Raw genomic sequence first — 19,719 nt, forward strand, 5'->3', positions numbered from 1 at the left:
GCTGCCATAATGTACTGCCCTTCATCTGAAGGCTGTTGCGTTCTCCTTGGAGGATCGTGTAGAGATGCTACCACCCTTCATCAAACATGATAGTGTCATCATCTTCGTCTCTTCTCCTTCCATCGGTGTTGCTACCCATCTCCATACTTCGCCAGCTCTAGGACAATGTAGTTAGCTTGAGCCACTCCGGTGTCGTTGACTCCTTGGCTTTTCTCACCGTAGTCCTAGAGACATGAAGGATTGAGGTCATTGCATTTCATCTATCATCATATTCTTTCATCATTGTATCGTCATTGGATTTCATCCATCATCATATTCTTGCATTCCCTATTTTTTTGAGTTCATTTACTACCAGTTTATCAAAGACACATTGTTGTCTCCATTGTAAACCTTGCCATTTCTTCACATAGGCCTCTTCTATGGGTGCATGGACAAGATCGGAGAGACATTAGATAGAAATGTTCACTTCTCTTTAGACAGGTAGGTTGCTTGTACAAACTACATAGGTCACTTAAATCTCTAGCTATTTTATGTATAAAAGAAAGCTATTTTAGACATATGGGAATTTTTACAATTGCTATAGGTTGCAAGAGATTTGTGTAGTATGGAAAAGGAGTTGATTGGTTTCACAAATCAATCCATGGTGCTACACATTGTCTACATCCCTTTGTGGCATAGTGAAGAGCAAGTCTCAAGTAAAGAGCTTGAAAAGGAGTTGCAGGAATACTTCAACAAGTGGATTGATGGAGATGTTCCTATCATTATATTTTTGAGTAGGATCTCATAAAGATTCGTTGCCAGTCTTTTAGTTGGACGTCCCACTCTTGAGTTGTGAGAGACTTAGCTTTAGCTAATCTGTTGGTGGGAAAAGTATAGAAATTGTGCCTTAACATTGATCAGTAGCCAATGAATATACAGAAGTGTTGAAAATTTTGTCATGCACATGGTTTTAGCTTATGCTTGATTTTAGTTTATATTTACTAATTTTGTATACCGAAAATTCGTGCCTATTCATATGTCATCTCACAATTGTGTGTGGGTCCTATTGAGAGGAATTAGATTCATAGTTGTTGAAATGACGCTTTGGACCCCTGAAACAGAAATGTGGAAGTGGAATTTTTTTGGGAACTCTGAAAATGTGCTTTGGGATTGCCCTGTTTTCTTTTGGGAGGTTTTTTTTTATAAAAGTTTTGTTGTTTGGGGGTAGGCCTTGAATTTTATCCGTCCATGTTTCCATTTTTGGTTGACATGCAACATATATTTATTTTCAACTTTCATTTCTAGCCTTCCAATTCTACTTTTGTTGCATGTTTCTCTTCATTGTGGCCATCTATAGTGAGAGAATGCATGAAGTTGCACAAAGACTTGTTTGTGTAACTATGAAGCTAGTTCTAACTCTTTACTCTTTTTTGCAACCAATGGCTACTACATAGTGAGTTAATGTTTATGTTTGGCAATGTAAGTGTCTAACTATGTAAAGGCTAAAGTAGTAGCTTGTATAGTGTACTACACACACACACACACACACACATTTATATTATATTTATATTTTTCAAGTTGCCATTTTGCCATTTTGGGCTGAGGCTGAAACTCTGTTTCATGACTCTGAAATGGGTTCCCATTTCTCTGTTTCCAAAACTCGTGGCAACTATGATTCGAGTACATGGGGCCATTGTCTCATACAAAGGAAAGAAACAAATTGAAGACAACCCAGTTGAGATATCATTGCAGCATTTGTGTGATTGAGAGATCCTCCTACACTATAGAGCCAAAGTAGGTGAATGTGAACAAGATTGAGATGGAGAAGGTGAAGCACATTCCTACTATTCTAGTAGAGGAGAAAGATGTTTGCAATATGATTTACGAGGGGATGTACTCACCTACAAATTAGACGTGCAATTCTGTTTGGCAACAATAAATTCAATATACCAATTAGTGCCTTGTTGAATTCATATTGATATTGCTATATTCTATTGCATTAATATCAAGTTTGTCACTAGCAGCAAGGTGACAAGCTGTGAATTGATGGAATCCAATCTCAGTAGGCTCATAAACGTTCAATCTAGTAACTAGTTTAGTGGATGTGCTATGCATTCCCTAACTTTGCACATGACTACACTCAAGTCATTATTTTAGGCAATCAAGCAGTTTTAAAATATCAAATTTGTCTTTGTCTCTTAAGTTATAGGACTGTTAAGACATTTTGGACGCGTATTACAATAGTTATTGAAGAATTAGTGTGTGCACTTGAAATTAGCGTTTCTCATTCGATGGACTATTGAAGAATTCTAAGGATTACTGAAAAATTGGAAGACATGTAGAGGTCTATCATCCTTATTGCTCAACCTTGCACCTTGTGTCATCTTGGCAAGTTTGAGGCTTTGGGAACCACATGAAGGATGATAAGCAAATGATTCTTTACCCTTAGTGTGCCAAATTTTCATAAAAAGGCTTGTTTCATAGAAAGGGGGCAAGACACGGGAGGAGTAAGGCCATATCACGAAGAAACACAACCAAAAGTCTCTTGTATCGTGCACTGTGTTAAGGGAGTTTTGGTTGCCATTGGGTGTTTTAGTACTTATGCAAGTAACTGAGAAGTTGTTTGATAAGTGGTCCTAAGTTGCTAGGAATGGCTTCTTTTTGTACAAAATATTCATTCTTCCTGTTGTATGCTGAACTCTGCTGCGGCCTGATGAGGTGGAATGCCTTGATGAACAGATTCGAAGTCATGCAGAAACTCGATATGAAACTCCAGCAACTGGAACAGAACCAGGGACCTTCAACATGCTCTTCTAGATATGCATTATCAGGAGGGAGTAAAGGGGTTCCATTAGCTGTGATATGTCTGAGGTGAAGGAGAGACATTCACATTGATGCTTTACAGTCTTGTAGCATTTATTCTGCTTTCAGTATAGAACTCAATGTCGAGTTTACTTAAAACTTCTATAAAGACGATTTCCTTTTGTGGATACAATTGCCTTATCATGTACAACCTTACCTGCAAATTACACAGAGATGAAAGAAAGAAATGGAAAAGGCAACAGCTTTTGAAGAAAACACTTGACAAGCTAGATCCTATGCAAACTTCTCAAAATCATGAAAAACACATGCTTCGCAATATAAGGCTTGGACCAAATGCACGCTACTTTACACTCACGGTATGCATATAATTACATGGTTGGAAGGATGTCTTGGCTTTATAAGCCCTATTCATAAGATTGAATGATGACTTATGGGTCTGCCCTTTGATTGTATTTGTTCTAACGATGAATTGTAATCTCTGAAAAAGCTCCAGGAGCTAATGGTGCAGAAAGTACTATAGACATTTGATCTCTTGTATGGAAGAATAGGTGGTACTAATATGAAACATGTAACCAGGAAGAAGAGGAGCTGCTTGTTGAGGATCTATTGATGAGACCAGATGCTATGGAGGAAGACACAACTGAAGGCAATAGCACATCATCTGGCATCTCAACGGTTTGTTGTTTACCTTCTGCAGAATTATATGGCTTGTTTTCTCTTCTGAAAATCATATGGCAACACATTTCTCTTTATTGTATGCATTTTTCTTGGTGGGCAGATCCAACCATCGCTGCTTTATTGGCATACCTGATTTGTGTTTTCCCTACGTTAGTTGAGTAAGTCTCTCTAGTCTTCAGTTCTTGGTCTTTAGCTTTGTACCACTTTCATCCTTCATAGACTCGTTTAGCATGTACCCACTTGAGCCCCTCTGTAGATTTGTAGTCCTTGCCAGGTGTTAGACCACCAGACCTCTTCCCGCTTTCCATTTTTGGCATTCCTGTGCATGCGGTCACCCTGCTCCTCCAACACCAAGGGCAAACCCAAATTACAGCAGATACATGTGGCAGGCTGCGAGGAAATAACACACTGATTTTTGTGAGGGTAAGCTATACAAGCTCTGATATCATGTAAGGTGTAATTAGCCACCCTCCTTAATCCACCTAGATACCATTTTGGGGAGTAGGGCGTCATTGACTTCTAGAGACCCTCGGCCAAGGATGACTTTAGATGCTTAGAACCTAGCACAAGAGAGGCCTTTGACATTAAAATAGAGCCTCCATCCATCAAGATTAAACACATCAAAGGATCTAATCGGACTAACTAGATAGGGTTGTTTATGCTTTCTCTTTGAAGTTATTTTAAATCATCAGCACACTATAACTTAGGGCCCACCTTCTTTCCTTCACAAAGAACAAAGCCTTCTCAAAGGAGTCACTTGTTGAGCAAACTTGCATATGATGATAGTTTCATTAACATCGTTACATACAATGCAGGTAGATGATTCCTTTTCATCTTATACTACATTCCTTCATTATAGAAACCAGCATGCATAGTAAATTATAATGCATGCACAAATCCCAATCAAAATCCCTCACCACAAGGGATTTTGTTCTAGGATGTCCCTACTTGATACACTGGCCCTTGATCCAATTCCGTGGTAGATGGATCATGCACAGCACCCATGGAAGTCTTCACCCTATTGGGTTTAACCTCCAAAACCACTACTAGATGGGGGCAATCTAGTGGCCTAGAACATAGACCCTTCGCAGTTCCGGTTGTTCTTAATTTTGCTTCCTCCGTTGTGAAGTAGAATACCACCATTAATTGCCATCACTAGAAATGCATACATGGCGTGCCCTGTGGATCTCAGGGGATTTCTTAATTATTTTGTAAAATTGTTCCTTTTAAGTAATGGGATTTCTTATAAAGATATGCTAGGGTTTGCATTGAGGAAACATAGCATATACACCCAAGACTGGAACACAAAGACTTAGACGGTGACAAGCAAAACTCAAACCTTAAATGCAAACACAAAACTCAAGACTCAAATAGAGACAAACACAAAGAGAAGAAACTCTGAAGTGAATGAATGTTGTAAATGAATGTAAGAGTGTATAGAATGTCCAAGGGTAGAGCAATGGAGTGTCAGGGAGTGGCATCCACCAAAGATGGATCCCAAGTGCAGTGTGACCACCAGTCAGTCGGAGTGCGAAAGACAAGAAAAACACCAAAACGTTGTTCATTAAAGGGTAAGAAGAGTGAGGTGACAACAGTGGATCATGCTTGATGTAGTGGGTGGCAACAAAAAACTACAAATGCAGCAATGCTGCAAATGTCACCGGCTATCGCCAGGTGAAGGGAGGGGCCAATACTAATAGTAACAAAAGGACGCCTAGAGCTGGGAAGGGCTACCATCAACTGTTGCTTAGTTGTTGGAGTATCAAACGTAGATAGAAGGAGGTAGTCTGTGAGTTGGTGATGGCAGATGGACCAAATGCTTCAGAGGAGCGAGAACTTACACAAATGGGATTAGACTAAATGGTGAGAAGTCTTTCTATTTATAGATGTTGAAGGCTGCCCCAAAAGTTAGAATTTGGGAGACCACTGAAACTCTCTCGAACCACACATCAATTTTGTGTTTTTCATTAATTAAGCATATTTTGGGGCTATTTAAATATGCTAATCAGCTCTGTGAAGTGTGTTTAGCCCAAGATCCCCTCTTGGGCCTAAAACTGAGCCAAATATTTTTACCCCAAGGCGTCTCACCATAAAGCACCCAAGGCATTGGATAAAGGGCGCATGACAGTTACCCAATGGCCTACCAAGACTACAGAGGCAATGGTTATCTTACCAAGGGAGTCCAAATAGTCACCCTAGAAAGGATAGAGCATTGGACAAAGGATGCTCGTCGGATGTCCAGTGGTGTACCAAGTCCTACAAAGGCAGATGGAACCACATTGAACTTTTTGTTTTGGGTGGTTGTCATGGAAAAGTTAATTTTATGGGTGGCAGTCGATTAAGTAATAGTGACCTCAAAGATGGGATTAGGGATGGTACACCCAACACATTACAAAACAGTACAAGCTTACCCATCCACTTGAGCATGTCAATGATGAGGCAAAAGGTGATGAAGTATCATGTGAAGAAGGATGGTGGTATAATCCACTAGTGGAAATAGCTTAGGATTGTCCAGGGATGCTGTGCACAATGGGATGCATAGTATACTACATGCAGAAGAATGCTTATGCAGCAGTGCCACTTGGACAGTGTCCCTCATGGAAAAATTGTTCACTTGTCCAAGTGCCTAGTGTCAGAAGTGGTGAAGCAATGGAAGCATAGACTAGTGCTAAAAAAATTGCTAAACATAAGATAGAAGAGAAAGGTATCAAAAGAAGAGATCTCAGAGATGTGCTCTGGAAATGAAATCCATATACCAAACACGAGAATGGCATATACAATAGTGAGTCACTGGCTATGTGGGCACTGGCAATAGTTCCTCTCTTCAATAAGAAGACCATGTGAAGAATGATGATGACCGAATGAGGAGCCCTTGAATAAATAGGCCCAAAATATGCCTAATATGGCAGCTGATCCGCCAACATTTAATTCTGCTTGATTGGCATAAAATGCCACAAATGCCATACAAAAATCACTAAAATAATTCATAAAATATAGACTAAAATGCCCATTCCATCTAGCATGCATAGACTCACACATGAGCTGACAATCTTGCTAACACTTAGTACAAAGATGAGGAAATCATGTGATGCATAAGGGAAGGTACAACAAGGGGGGAGAAGGCCAATGTTCAAGACAACTGCCAAAACTTGTAGAAAAGGGTAGGAACCCACTCCTAACCTGAATGTTGATGCCGAAGAAGGAAGAAGAGCTTGAAGATATCAATCTTCGTATGGTGCTGAGTGTTGAGCTAGAACATGCTTTATAGTTGATTAGCATTTTTAAGCAGCCCCAAAACATGCTTAATTAATGAAAATCACAAATTTGGTGTGGTCTCCTAAAATCCTAATTTTTTGGGGCACCCTTTAACATCTATAAATAGACAATCTACCCACCATTCAACCTTATCCTTTTGTATAGGTTTCTCACTCTATCATGTAGATTTTAGCCATTAGCCACCTACCATCTACTGCCCAACGATCAATGATTGTAGCCCATCATTATCAAGCCCTAGGCAACTGTTTGTTTTTAGTCATTGCCCTAGTGTTTGGAGGTCTCCATCTATTGCGTCATCATAGCATTTGATCAACCTATGTTTTCAACATCTGGTGCCAAGTAACATGTTGTTGCCATCTCTCCCACCAGGCGACTGCCGTAGTACCTACGTTTTGGTTATCTAGCAAGTGGTCTACATCAGCAAACATCTCTTCTGTTGTCACCTCAGTTCCTTGACACTTTGTTGATCAATATTTCGTATTTCCTACACTCCGACTAGTGGTCATAGCACTTGGGATCCATCTTCGGTGGACGTCACTCTCCAATACTGCATTGCTTTGCCCTTGGGTATTTTGTACACTCTTACATTCATTTACATCATTCATTCACTTCAGAGTTTCTTCTCTTTGTGTTTGAGTTTTGAGTTTTTGCGTTTTGCATTTAGGGTTTGAGTTTTGTGTGTCTCTGTTTGAGTCTTTGTGTTTTAGTCTTGGCATACATGTTGTGTTTCCTCAATGCAAACCCTAGCATATCTTCATATGGTATTAGAGCCGGTGCTCTTCTAAAGAGTATTTTGTGGTGATTGTGGAGGCTAGTCTTTGTGTAAGACTCACACCTGGCTTGATTCTGACTCATAATGTCTCTGGCAACTTCTTCTTCAAATCCTATGATGCCCTATCAAGCTTCTCCATCATTGAAGGCTTTGAGAAGGCATTATGGTCTCGAGGAGGAGGTAGACACACCTTCATCTTCACCATCTTTTTCTTCTCATTTTGGTCATCTTATAGATGAAGAGTTTGGGGAGTACTTGCACATCACATATAGTTCGGTTTACACTCCTCCAACGAGTGCTACTACTTTGTCTGGACCGATTGGTGAGATTGGCCATCTCTCTGATCTTGGAGGGACCATGACATTTGGCACATTTGGCGATTCATCTTCTTTATCTCAACTAGACCTTATATCAAGTTCGTGTAACCCTTTTGAGTCATATGAGCCAAAACCCTCTCTTGTTTAGCCATATGGTTTTCAATATGTTAACTTCAACAGAGGAGGCTCTCGAAGCAGATATCCTTCATCAGGTATATCTCTATCATTTGTTTTGTTTGACCAACTAACACACTTCTCAACTCCCTTCCATCCCACTACTATCTTCTCCACATTCTGATCTACTCACATCTTCATTCCAATATCTTGGATTACATTCTACTTCTGCTCAAAGCACACTAGGGGGGGTTGGATCTTTCATCTTTGCTCCTAACACCTTCTCATTCTCCCACCCACCATTCTCATTCTCTCACCCACCATCTATCTACCCTTCATTCACTCCACCTCTTGGTGCATCGTTAGGGGGAATGCCACCCTTTAAGATTGTACCTTCCACATACCCCCACTTTACCATATCCTTTTACTCTGGGATGGTTGTGATGGGAATTCCCCTCACTACCCTTGGGCACTCACAAACTCCCCACAAGACCTTTCAGACATAGGGATATCCATCCTTTGCTTATGGACTATTGTCACACACCCCTTGGGTCACTCCTAAGCAGGGATTTTCATTCTTTGCTCCTCGTGTCCCTATCCCTTCACCATGGGCTCCTTAGGTAGTTACCATGCCCCTACCTAGTTCCCCCCTTGCTCGCATTTGGATCCACTATGCACACTTCTCATATGCATGGTCACCCTACGTTTTTTATATGCCTCCATCTCCTAGCACTGTCGCTCTTGTTGCAACAACTAAGAATGCCTTCACAGATAAAACATGTTTTAACGGGTCGAATTTTACCACTTGGTCGAATTTTAAGCAATAAATGCTTGAATCTCAAGGACTTTGGGATCTTGTCGATTAGCCCTCGATTAGCTCACCCTTATCACATCCATCAATGGAGAGCCTGCAATGCCACAGCCAATGTTGAGTTAATGCAAGGGTTGCCTCCTAAGTTCCACTCTCAATTACAACAATTTTCCCTCGCATTTGAGCATTGGAGTCATCTCATTGACCGCTATGTAGCTCGATATTGCACTTGATGTATGACTCTCGATTTTAAGCTTTAGGAAATTTTCATTAAGGAGATGATTTGAAAGTCAAGTTAGCCAAATATTGGTGATTACTCGTCGCCGAGTTTGCTACTACTGGCTCCTTGAAGTTAGATGACGATCAGGTCACGTTCTTTTTGAACAAGTTGCTCAACAAATACTTCCATTTTATCCAGCACATTATCTCACTACCTAGATTGCTGACCTTCTACAAGTTCAAGTGTCAATTCTTGTGTTATGCGAGGCTACATGATCAAGTCCACAAGAGTCCTCCATCCACATCCATTCAGAGGGGGAGGGTTGGTTGCCTCTTCTTTAAGAGGAAAAACCAACATTGGCAAGAACTCGCAAGATGTGAAGGCAAGCCAAAACAAGGGTGACACCACTTCCTCTAATAGAAACAAAGAAACATGACCCCTCTAGCAACACATTCCTAAGAAAAATAGATTTTGCACACATTGCCAGAGGTCGGGGGCCATGTGGACGAGGAGTATCGTACTCAAGCCGAAGGTCTTCCTCCTAGAAAACCATAGCAGATTGCTGCAACTGCCTTCACTCCGACTGGCCAGTCCAGTAGGGCTACACCTCATGTTGTTGTGCTATCTATTTCATCTACCCCAGCAGCTACTGTATATGTTGCACGCGGACAGCCTCAACAACCTACCTCCTTCACTACTCCTAAAGGATTGGCTGATCGGTTTGCTAATGACTCACCTATTGCACTTTACACATCCATTCCTAAGACATCCACTGCACCTTCTAGGACTTTTCCACCTTGCCATATGCGACGGTGACCACACACTTAGCCTTCTCTTTTTAGACTTCTAATGCATACTTACATACTCATTGCACTGCACTTAGCTTTGCATTCTTTTATTTTGTTTTCAATTTTGTTTTTTGGAGCATCTCACTACTCACATCTGTGCTTGCAAATTTTGATCTCTTTTGCAGGGTTTTGTATTTCAATGTAGGGCTAACATGTAAGCTTACCAGTCCTTTCTAAGTTGGAGGTAGGAGATACACGCCATTCCTTTCATGGTTCCATCTACTTGGAGTTATGCTCTTCTACCAGCATGGAGGCTTCTCCTCTTGTGGGATCGTGTAGCATCTTTCTTGATGCTATCATGGCGGTGACTTCTATCCTTGCCCTTTGAGTAGGGATGCTTCATCATCTTTCTCCACATGGTTCTCGGTACCACATGAAGACCAACATCCTCAAGCTCCTCTTGGTTCTTTGACATCTAATTTGAGAGAGGGTTGCTACCCTTCTTAGTATTCTACAGGTTTTAGCACTCATCTTCCCAATCGGCCTTTTCCCTCTTGTTGCACCTTTCCCTATGCATTGCATGATTTCATCATCTTTGTACTAGGATGCTTGGGCTAGTGAATAATTTTTCCATGAGAAATACTATCCAAGTGGCACTTGCTATATGAGCATTCTTCAATATGTAGCATATTATACTACCATTCTTCTTCACATGATACTTCATCACCTTTATCTCATCATCAACATCCTTGAGTGGTTGGGTAAGCTTGTACCATTTTGTGATGTGTTGGGTGTACTATCCCTACACCCATCTTTTGGGTCACTATTACTTAATCAGCATCCACTCCTAAAATTCTCTTTTCACCCAAAAAAAAAACATTCAATGTGGTTCCATCTGCCTTTATAGGGCTTGGTAGACCACTGGACAACCAACGAGCATCCTTGTCTGATGCCCTATTCTCTCTAGGGTGACTACTTGGACTCCCTTGGTAAGGTAACCATTGCTTTTGTAGTCCTACTAGGCCACTAGGCAGCCGATGTGCATCCTTTGTCTGATGCCCTGGTTGCTTTGGGATGAAACGCCTTGGGGTAAACATTGCAAGCCTTCCCTTTTAGGCTTAGTTTTGGGTACGAGAGGGGATGTTGAGCTAAAATACGCTTTACAAGTGATTAGCATTTTTAAATAGTCCCAACACATGCTTAATTAATGAAAAACACAAATTTTGTACATGGTTCAAGAGAGTTTCAGTGATTTCCAAAACCCTTATTTTTTGGGGTACCCTTTAACATCTATAAAAATGCACGATGCCCACCATTCAATCTTATTCTTTTGTGCAGGTTTCTCATTCTATCGTGTAAATTTTAGCCATCAACCACCCACCATTTGTTGCCCAGCCATCACCAACTACAACCAATCAATATATTTAGCCCTAGGAGGAGCCCTAGGCAGCCTATTTTTAGCTATCTCCCTATTGGTTTGAGGTCTCCATTTTTTGTGTCATCATAGCACCTAATTAGCTTGCATTTTTAGCATTTGGTGCCAGGTGACAGGTTGTTACTATCTCTCTCACCAGGTGATTGCTACAGTGCCTACGTTTTTGTTGTCCAGCAAGTGGTCTACATCAACAAACACCTCTCCTGTTCTCACCTTAGTTCCCTGACACTCTAGTGATCGGTATTTGGTGTTTCTTGCAAGTTGCACTTCAATACTCTGACTGGTGGTCATAGCACTTGGGATCCATCTTCGATGGACATCACTCTCTGATACTACATTGCTCTTTCCTTAGGCATTCTGTACACTCTTACATTCATTTACATTGTTCATTCACTTCAGAGTTTCTTCTCTCTGTGTTTGTCTCTGTGTTGGAGTTTTGAGTTTTTGTGTTTTGTGTTTTGCATTTTACCTTTAGGGTTTGAGTTTTTCTTGTCTCTATCTTACTCTTTGTGTTTTAGTATTGGTCATACATGATGTATTTCCTCAGTGCAAACTGTAGCATATCTTTACATCGGGAACCATGTCAATGAAGATGATGAAGCATTCCTACTAGAATAACAAGGATAGAAGCCATTGCCATATTAGCATCAAGAGAGTTGCTGCACGATCTGCTGCTGCGGGAGGGGAGACCTCCATGTTGATAGAAGAGCAAAAATCCTAGTAGATGGAACCATGAAAGGAACGGTGCACAACTCTTGTCTCCAACTCAGGAAGGACTGATACAAACCTGCATGTTAGCCCTACATTGAGATACAAAACTCTGTGAAAGATATTGTAATTTGCAAGCACAGAGGTGAATATTGAGACAAAAAGTAAAACTGAAAAATAAAGGAAAGCAAAGCTAAGTGCAATGTAATGAATATGTAAGTATGTAGCAGAAATCTAAAAAGGGAAACGCTGTGTGTGTGGCCACCATCATATATAGTGAGGCAAGGAAGTGATCCTAGAAGATGCACGTCCTAGGAATGGATATGTAAAGTACAATAGGTGAGCCACTAGCAGACCAATCAGCTAATCCTTCAAGAGTAGTGAAGAGATAGGTTGCTGAGGCTGTCTGCATGCCACATGTCTAATAGCCTCTCAAGTAGATGGAGGAGATGGTGTAATAGTGGGAGGCATAGCCCCACTGGATTGGCTGGTCGGAGTAGAGATAGTCACATTAATTTGGTATGGTTTTCTATGTAGGAGACCTTGAGTCTTGGTATGACACTTCTTGTCCACATGGCTCGACCTCTTGTAGTGTATGCAAAACGTACTTTTCTTAGGAAATTTTTGCCAAAGAGGTTGTGTTTCTTTGGTTTCATTGGAGAAAGGGGGGTCATGCTTGTTTTGGCTTGCCTTCACATCTTGCAAGTTTTTGCCACCATTGGTTTTCCCTCCGAAGAAGAGGCAACCAACCCTCGCCCCTTTGAGTAAGGCTATGTGGAGGCTTTTTTGTGGACTTGATCATATACCCTCGTATAATGCAAGAACTAACACTCAAACTCGTAGAAAGTTAGTAATCTAGGTAGTGAGATGATGTGTTGGATTAAATGGAAATATTTACTCTGCAATTTAATAAGGATGTGACCTAATTGTTGTTTAACTTTAGGGAGCCAGTAGTGGCAAACTTGGCGAGTAACCACTAATATTCGACCAACTTGACTTTCAGATCATCCCCTTCCTTAATGGAAAAATCTTGAAGCTTAAAATAGAGATTGATATGTCGAATACGATCTTTGTCGCATAGCGGTTAATGAGATGACTCCAACACTTATGTACAAGGGGAAAATGTTGTAACTGAGAGTGGAACTCAGAAAGCAACTCCTACATTAACTCAATATTGGCTATAGCATTGCAAGATTTCCATTGATTGATGTCATTAGGGTGAGCTAACCAACATAGAGTCGGTACCAACAACGAGATCCCAAAGTCCTTGAGCACTTCTTGCATGAAGTTTGACCAACTGGTGAAATTTGACCCATTAAAATGAGTCTTATTCGTGAAGGCATTCTTGGCCGTTGCAACAAGAGTAGTAGTGCTACAAGATAGAGAAGGTGTGTGATGGGGGTAGGATGGATAGGGAGGATAGAGTGGGGAAGGGGGGTACACTTGGAAAGGAATCCCAGAGTGCCCACCATGCATATGAGAAGTGTGCATAGTGGTTTCAAATGTGGGCATGGGTGGATTGGATGGGCATGCTATGGTGCACAAATCGGATGTTGTATGCGTACGTATGCGTACGTAGTGAGTGCTGAAAGGTCCCCAAGAACAAAGAACTCTACTTTTTGCTCAAAAACCAAGAGAGAAAATTTGCACGACATGAAGCAAAAAGACTAATTGGGTACAATCTCCCCCTATGCCTTGGGTGAGCGCTCCACAAAGCATGTATTTAATATATTATTCATCTCCAAGCTAAAAAATAGCCCAAATTTACAATTAGCACGCTTTAGATTTTGTGTTTGCTTTTGTCCAAATAAAGAATAAAGCAGTTGGGCGCCCAAAGAGTCGGGTTGTGCCCAAATACAATGTTCAATAACAAATATTTAAATCGTGCGCCCATGCGCATACAAAATAATAAATATATGTCAAGCGCTTTAATAAATAAGCGTTTCAAAATAAATATTGGCTCCACGCCTAAGGTGCGTCCCCATCAAAAATGATAATTTCTTCTAAATAACTTGAATACACGCTATCACCCAGTGCTTCCCAGTGCCACCGCCACCTGCTCTACACATCAACTAAAGCATTCACAATTGTTAGAAAATAATAAAATTAAACCGACAAAAGTGAATACCTAGCAATCTTCAGCTACCAAATAAATAAATATGTTAGAACTTAGTCCTAACCTTAATTTATTACGAGTGCGCACTCTAAACTCATAAACATCCATTAATTTAAATATGTATTTTGCGGAATCACCTGCTATGGAATCACCCACTTGCACATTAAATTAACGAAATGCCCGAAAAGGGTAGGCGTCCCCATCGACTTTTCGCATAAGGAATCCACATTGTGTACGAGCCCCGGCAATAAATATAATTTTACGGAATCCATTGCAAAACCTCACGGAATCCACTGTGGAAAATGCATCTTGGCAATCATACGGACAAGCGTCCCCATCAACTTTTCGCACAAGAAATCCACCTTGTATACGAGCCCCGGTAATAAATAGAATTTTATGGAATCCGTCGCAAAACCTGACAAAATCCACCATGGAATATGCCTCCTGGCATCATGATAACCATATGAGGAGCCTAGGGTAGAGGGATAGTGACACATGGAGTAGAGGATGGAAATCCATGCATAGAAGTGACCCAAGAGATGTGTAACGATAGTCTATAAGCAAAGGATGGATATCCTTACATCTAAAAGGTCGCGTGGGGAGGTTGTAAGTGTCCAGGGGTAGTGAGGGGTATGCCCATCACAATTGTCCCAAAGTGTATAGATGTGGAAAAGTGGGGGTATGTGGAAGGTACAATGTTAAGGGTGGCATTTGTCCTAACGATGCACCAAGAGGTGTACTGAATGGGGGTAGGTAGATTGTGGGATGGACAAAGAGAAAGTGCTAGGAGCAGAGATGGAAGATTCAATCCCAAGTGTACTTGTGCTTTCGGTTGAAGTGGAGTGTAATCCAAGGTTTTGGAATGAAGATGTAAATAGATCAGAATGTGAAGAAAATAGTGGTGGGATGGGAGGAAGCTGAGAAGTGTAGTTTACTTGCTGCAATGAAATAGATGGTAGAGATTTACCTGATGAAGAGTATCTGCTTCGAGAGTCTCCTCTATTAAAGTTAACATACTAAAAACCATCTAGATCCTGCACACCAAAAGAAAAAACAGGAGATGGTTTTTGCTCATATGACTCAAAAGGGTTATACAAACCTGACATAAGACCTAGTTGAGATGAAGAAGATGGATCACTAGATGTGCCGAATGTCATGGTCTCTCCAAGATCCAGAGAGATGGCCAATCTCACCAATCAGTCTAGATGGAGTAGTAGCACTCGTTGGATTGTAAACCAAATCGTATATAATGTGCAAGTACTCCTCAAACTATTTATGTATAAGATTACCGAAACGTAAAGAAGAAGATGGTAAAGGTGAAGGTGTCTCTACCTCCTCTTCCCAACCATAATGCTTTGTCAGAGCCTCCAATGATGGAGAAGCCTAATAGGGCATCATAGGATCCCTAGAAGAAGGTGGGTGAGACATTATGAGTTAGAATTGAGTTGCATGTGAGTCTTGCACAAAGACTAGCCTCCACAATCACCATAGGATACTCTTTAGAAGAGCATTGGCTTTGATACCATGTGAAGATGTACTAGGGTTTGCAGTGAGGAAACACAACATGTATGGCCAAGACTGAAACACAAAGACTTAGACAGTGACAAGCAAAACTCAAACACTAAATGTAAAACACATAACTCAAAACTCAAACATAGAGAGAATAAACTTTGAAGTGAATGAATGTTGTAAATGAATGTAGGAGTGTACAGAATGCCCAAGGGCAGAGCAATGGAGTGTTGGAGAGTAATATCCACTAGAGATGGATCCCAAGTACAATGACTATGAGCCGGAGTGCAGAGACAAGGAAAACATCAAAATCTGATCATCGATGGGTAACAAGACTAAGGCGATAGTAGTAGATGATCTTGATGTAGTGGGTGGTAGTAGAAAGCTACAAATGCATCAATGTTGCAAGTGCCAGGAGGATGGAGATCGTTGTCAACTACCGCCAAGTGAAGGGAGGGGCCAATACTGATTGCAGAAGGACGCTTGGAGAGCTGGAATGGGCTATCCCACCAATTGTCGTTTGGCTATTGGAGTGTCAAATGCAGAGTGGAGAAGGCAGTCTGTGAGTTGGCGATGGCAGATGGACAAAATACAGTAGAGGTGTGAGAACCTACACAAACTGGATTAGGTAGAACGGTGGGCAACTTGTCTATTTATAGATGTTGAAGGGTGTCCCAAAAATTAGGGTTTTAGGGGACCATTGAAACTATCTTGAACCGTGCACCAATTTTATGTTTTTCATTAATTAAGTGCATAGGTGCAATGTTGTGATTGAGTGTATATTTACCTTTTTTTTCTTTAAAAAATAATAAATAATAAGTGCCATATAATGAGGTATATAACCTTACAAAAGAGATTAGAAAGATTTAGGGTTTGAAAGACTGATCATGGTAAAGATTTGGCTTGTGTATACATTGGACAAACATTGTTGTAGAAATGATTACTACATGAGCCTAAGTGCTTGAGAGTTTATTGGGGATGAAGAATCATAGTTTGAGAGAGGATTGAAATTTGTAAAAAGCCAGTGCACTTCTTAGTAAAGTAGTAGAGGACTTGAGGTAACAATCAAAATGGATTGTGCTTGATAAAGTTAGCTCCATGATATCAACTTTCTTCTTGTATGTCCTTGAGGTAAATTAAGCATCCTACACATCCTTGTCTTCAACCTTCTTGTGTTCATGAGTTTCTTAAAAGTTGTTGGCTTGTTGTTTCCTTGATGTCCACTTTAGGCTCAAGTGTATCACTTGTCACTTGTTTTGTCTACATCCACTTGATAAAAATTGAGAGAACATGCAGTATTCAAGAGAATTAAGATTCTAAAAATGTCAAAATTTTGACTTGAAGTTTTACCGCTTATTAGTTCTAGACTTGTTAGCAGCTCTCTTGTTAATTGCTTCCCTTCCTCCCATTCACAAAAAAATATTGCACTGGTTTTGAGCAATGTAGGGGTATTGTTTGTGTGATGGGTATGGATTTTTTAAATATAAGTAATTTTGTTATGTACAACAATTCTAATGAATGAATATGATGATGTTACTCCACCTAAGAATAAATCGATTGTAGAAGTTAGATTGTGTTGGAGTGTAATGTTGTGGACCTTTTTTAAGACCATTATATAAGCAATGACATGGAGTACTACATTTCCTTGGCCTACTCGACTAGTAATGTGTAGTTCCTCCTTTATGAGAAGGTTATCCAATAGAGAAACATGTGTGTACCACCTCCTAATTTGTGATGCAAAGCATGTAAGTAACTTCATGGCCGTAGTATCCTATGTCTCGGCAATGGAACCAAATTGTTGTGCTTCATGAGCTCAATGTCGAGACCATTAGATGCAATCCTTATCATTTCAAGCACAAGTTGCATGTAGTCAACGACTACCTCTCACCTTGCCTACTCACATGTGGGATCTTATTATGAGCATAAATCTACCACTTTTGCAACAGATTGACTCAAAGCTTCGGGTGTAGAGAGTGTACTTACCTACTTCCCTTGTAGTTGTGTGCCTTGATAAGCAATACTCCATGATCCACATGATGCCCCTTTGTTCCATCCACGTCCTCATGTCCATCTTTGCATGCAATATGAAGAGGAGAAGGAGAGAAGTGGAGTGAGATGAGCTTCTGAATGCATCCCTCTCACTCAGGCTCACACACACATACTCGATCCTACCTCTCACCATGAAAGGATGGATTAGGAGATAGTAGAATGGCAAGAGCTCCTCTCTACCAAGTCTCTCACTCTCACACTCACTCTCTCCCTCTCCTTCGCACTCACACAAACACAAAAAGAAAAGAAAGTACAAAGAGTCCCAAAGTTTGCACACATGAATAGCTTTCTCTATTCTTTTTCATTCTTTTTATATATGGATTTTAGGGTTTCCACCCATTTTGGGCATCTAGTCTATTTTGTGGCCACATGATTGCCTTTCCTTATTTGCATGTCTTCCCTAAGGTCTATGACTCTTCCCAGTTTGAAATTAGATAGAGCATATTTCTCTATCTTTGGGAGTCCGATTTGTAATACAAATTGCATAGAAGCTAGCCTAGCTCTTGGATTTTACTTACAAAATAATAGTGCAAGTGCTTTGTGATTTACATTTAAATTTGATCATGCAACCACTTTATGCACATTGTAGATGATGGTTCCTACATTATTGTGGAGCAATCTAAAGGATGTAAATGAATATTGATAAATTGCACTCTTTTTTGCTTTTAACGGTTAACAAGTATTATTTCACACCCTTGAGATTGAGGCAAATAGAGCAACACATGGCTAACAGAACATGCTAAGTATGCATTATTTCTAGAGATTGAATCAAAAGAGCACTATAATAAACACCCATTACACAATGAGATAGGGAAGATATCATTGATTATTTAGAGAGGGTTTAGCATAGTGTTGGCCTACTTAGTAATAGACTATCCTGATTGAAGATGCATTGGCCTCTTTTTCATGGAGTTATTGATGCATTGAAGGGGACCTCAAACATAGAACCGGAGATCCTAGGCATGTATCACCAATTTCTTGAAGCTCCTCCTATATGATTCACTATATAGCAGGGCCTCACAGTAGAGAGGTTGTAGAAAATCAAGGCTGATAGGAACCCCGAACTATCTAGATATAGAGCATCAACATTTATTTGAAGCACAAATTGCTTAGATCTAGATACAGTATCATAGAGCTTTGGAGGAGAGATTGTGGCCTTTAAGTAGATGTTACACACACACACACACTCACTCACTCACTCACTCACTCACTCACTCACTCACTCACTCACTCACTCACTCACACGCATGCACGCACGCACGCACACACGTGCATTTACCTCTACCTATGTACATGTGTTTAGAAACACATAATGAAAATATCATTTTGTCCTTATTCTTATTCATACTTTTGATATCTTTGCATGCTAGGGCTTTGATGTAGATGGAGAAGATGCTTTAAGAATGGTTGAAATTGATGAAAAATTAGAGCAATTCATAGAGATACATAGTGCTTGTGGAACACCTTCTCTAGCTTCAGGTTGGTCTAATCAAATCATGTGAAAGTAAAAAGAATCTTTCATAATATGCTTGTGAAGCCAATCATCTAATTTCTAAAAGTAAAGGGGAATATTAATATATTATGGAGCTTCTTTAGCTTCAAGTCAATCGCGTGGAATAAAGAAGTGATAAAAACAATACTAGCATGCATATATAATTTGACCATAAAATATCAAATTCATATTCATTAATGAGCATCCCAAGTGGCATTGAATCTATAGCTTATTCAATATGTTATATATATGATGAATTGTAATGACTTAGATTCCATTTGGAGTACCAAAAACTTTTCCGAATGCCTTTTAAAAAGGAGTTCAACAAAGAGGCATATAAAACTTGCAAGTATTTAGATTAAGAACACCTTGAGCTCCAAAGCCCCCTACTATTTGGGTTGATTCAATGCATTCTTAGACTCAGCTCATGATACCTTAACCAAAGCAACCATGTATCTTCATAACCGTCTAGATAGCCTTGCCACTTGGGATTAGTACTTAATAGAGAAATGCATATAGAGAATGTTAAGGTATTCAAGATTTATAATAATCCAATTTGCATCTTGTATGTTTCCTCATTGGCACAAACCCTCACCTTGGCTAGATCTTAGCTCTCAACCTTGTCTCTTTTT

The 19,719-nt window shown here is 40.2% G+C and overlaps 1 protein-coding gene across 1 annotated transcript in view; it reads left to right on the forward strand.

Annotated features, from left to right (window-relative positions):
- The window catches only part of LOC148011374 (uncharacterized), a 32,555-nt gene extending 13,367 nt beyond the window's left edge, over positions 1-19,188 (forward strand). Inside the window, exons 3-6 of the mRNA XM_087670651.1 lie at positions 2,719-2,850; positions 3,014-3,158; positions 3,379-3,477; positions 18,966-19,188. Of these exons, the coding sequence (XP_087526777.1) occupies positions 2,719-2,850; positions 3,014-3,158; positions 3,379-3,477; positions 18,966-19,097 (508 nt within the window). The 3' untranslated portion in view covers positions 19,098-19,188. The remainder of the gene's footprint in view (positions 1-2,718; positions 2,851-3,013; positions 3,159-3,378; positions 3,478-18,965) is intronic.
- The last annotated feature ends 531 nt before the right edge of the window (positions 19,189-19,719 follow it).

The sequence above is a fragment of the Lygodium microphyllum genome, chromosome 28, assembly GCF_053477565.2.
Source record: "Lygodium microphyllum isolate KBCC chromosome 28, Lygodium_microphyllum_v1.1.10, whole genome shotgun sequence".
Lineage (NCBI taxonomy): Eukaryota > Viridiplantae > Streptophyta > Polypodiopsida > Schizaeales > Lygodiaceae > Lygodium > Lygodium microphyllum.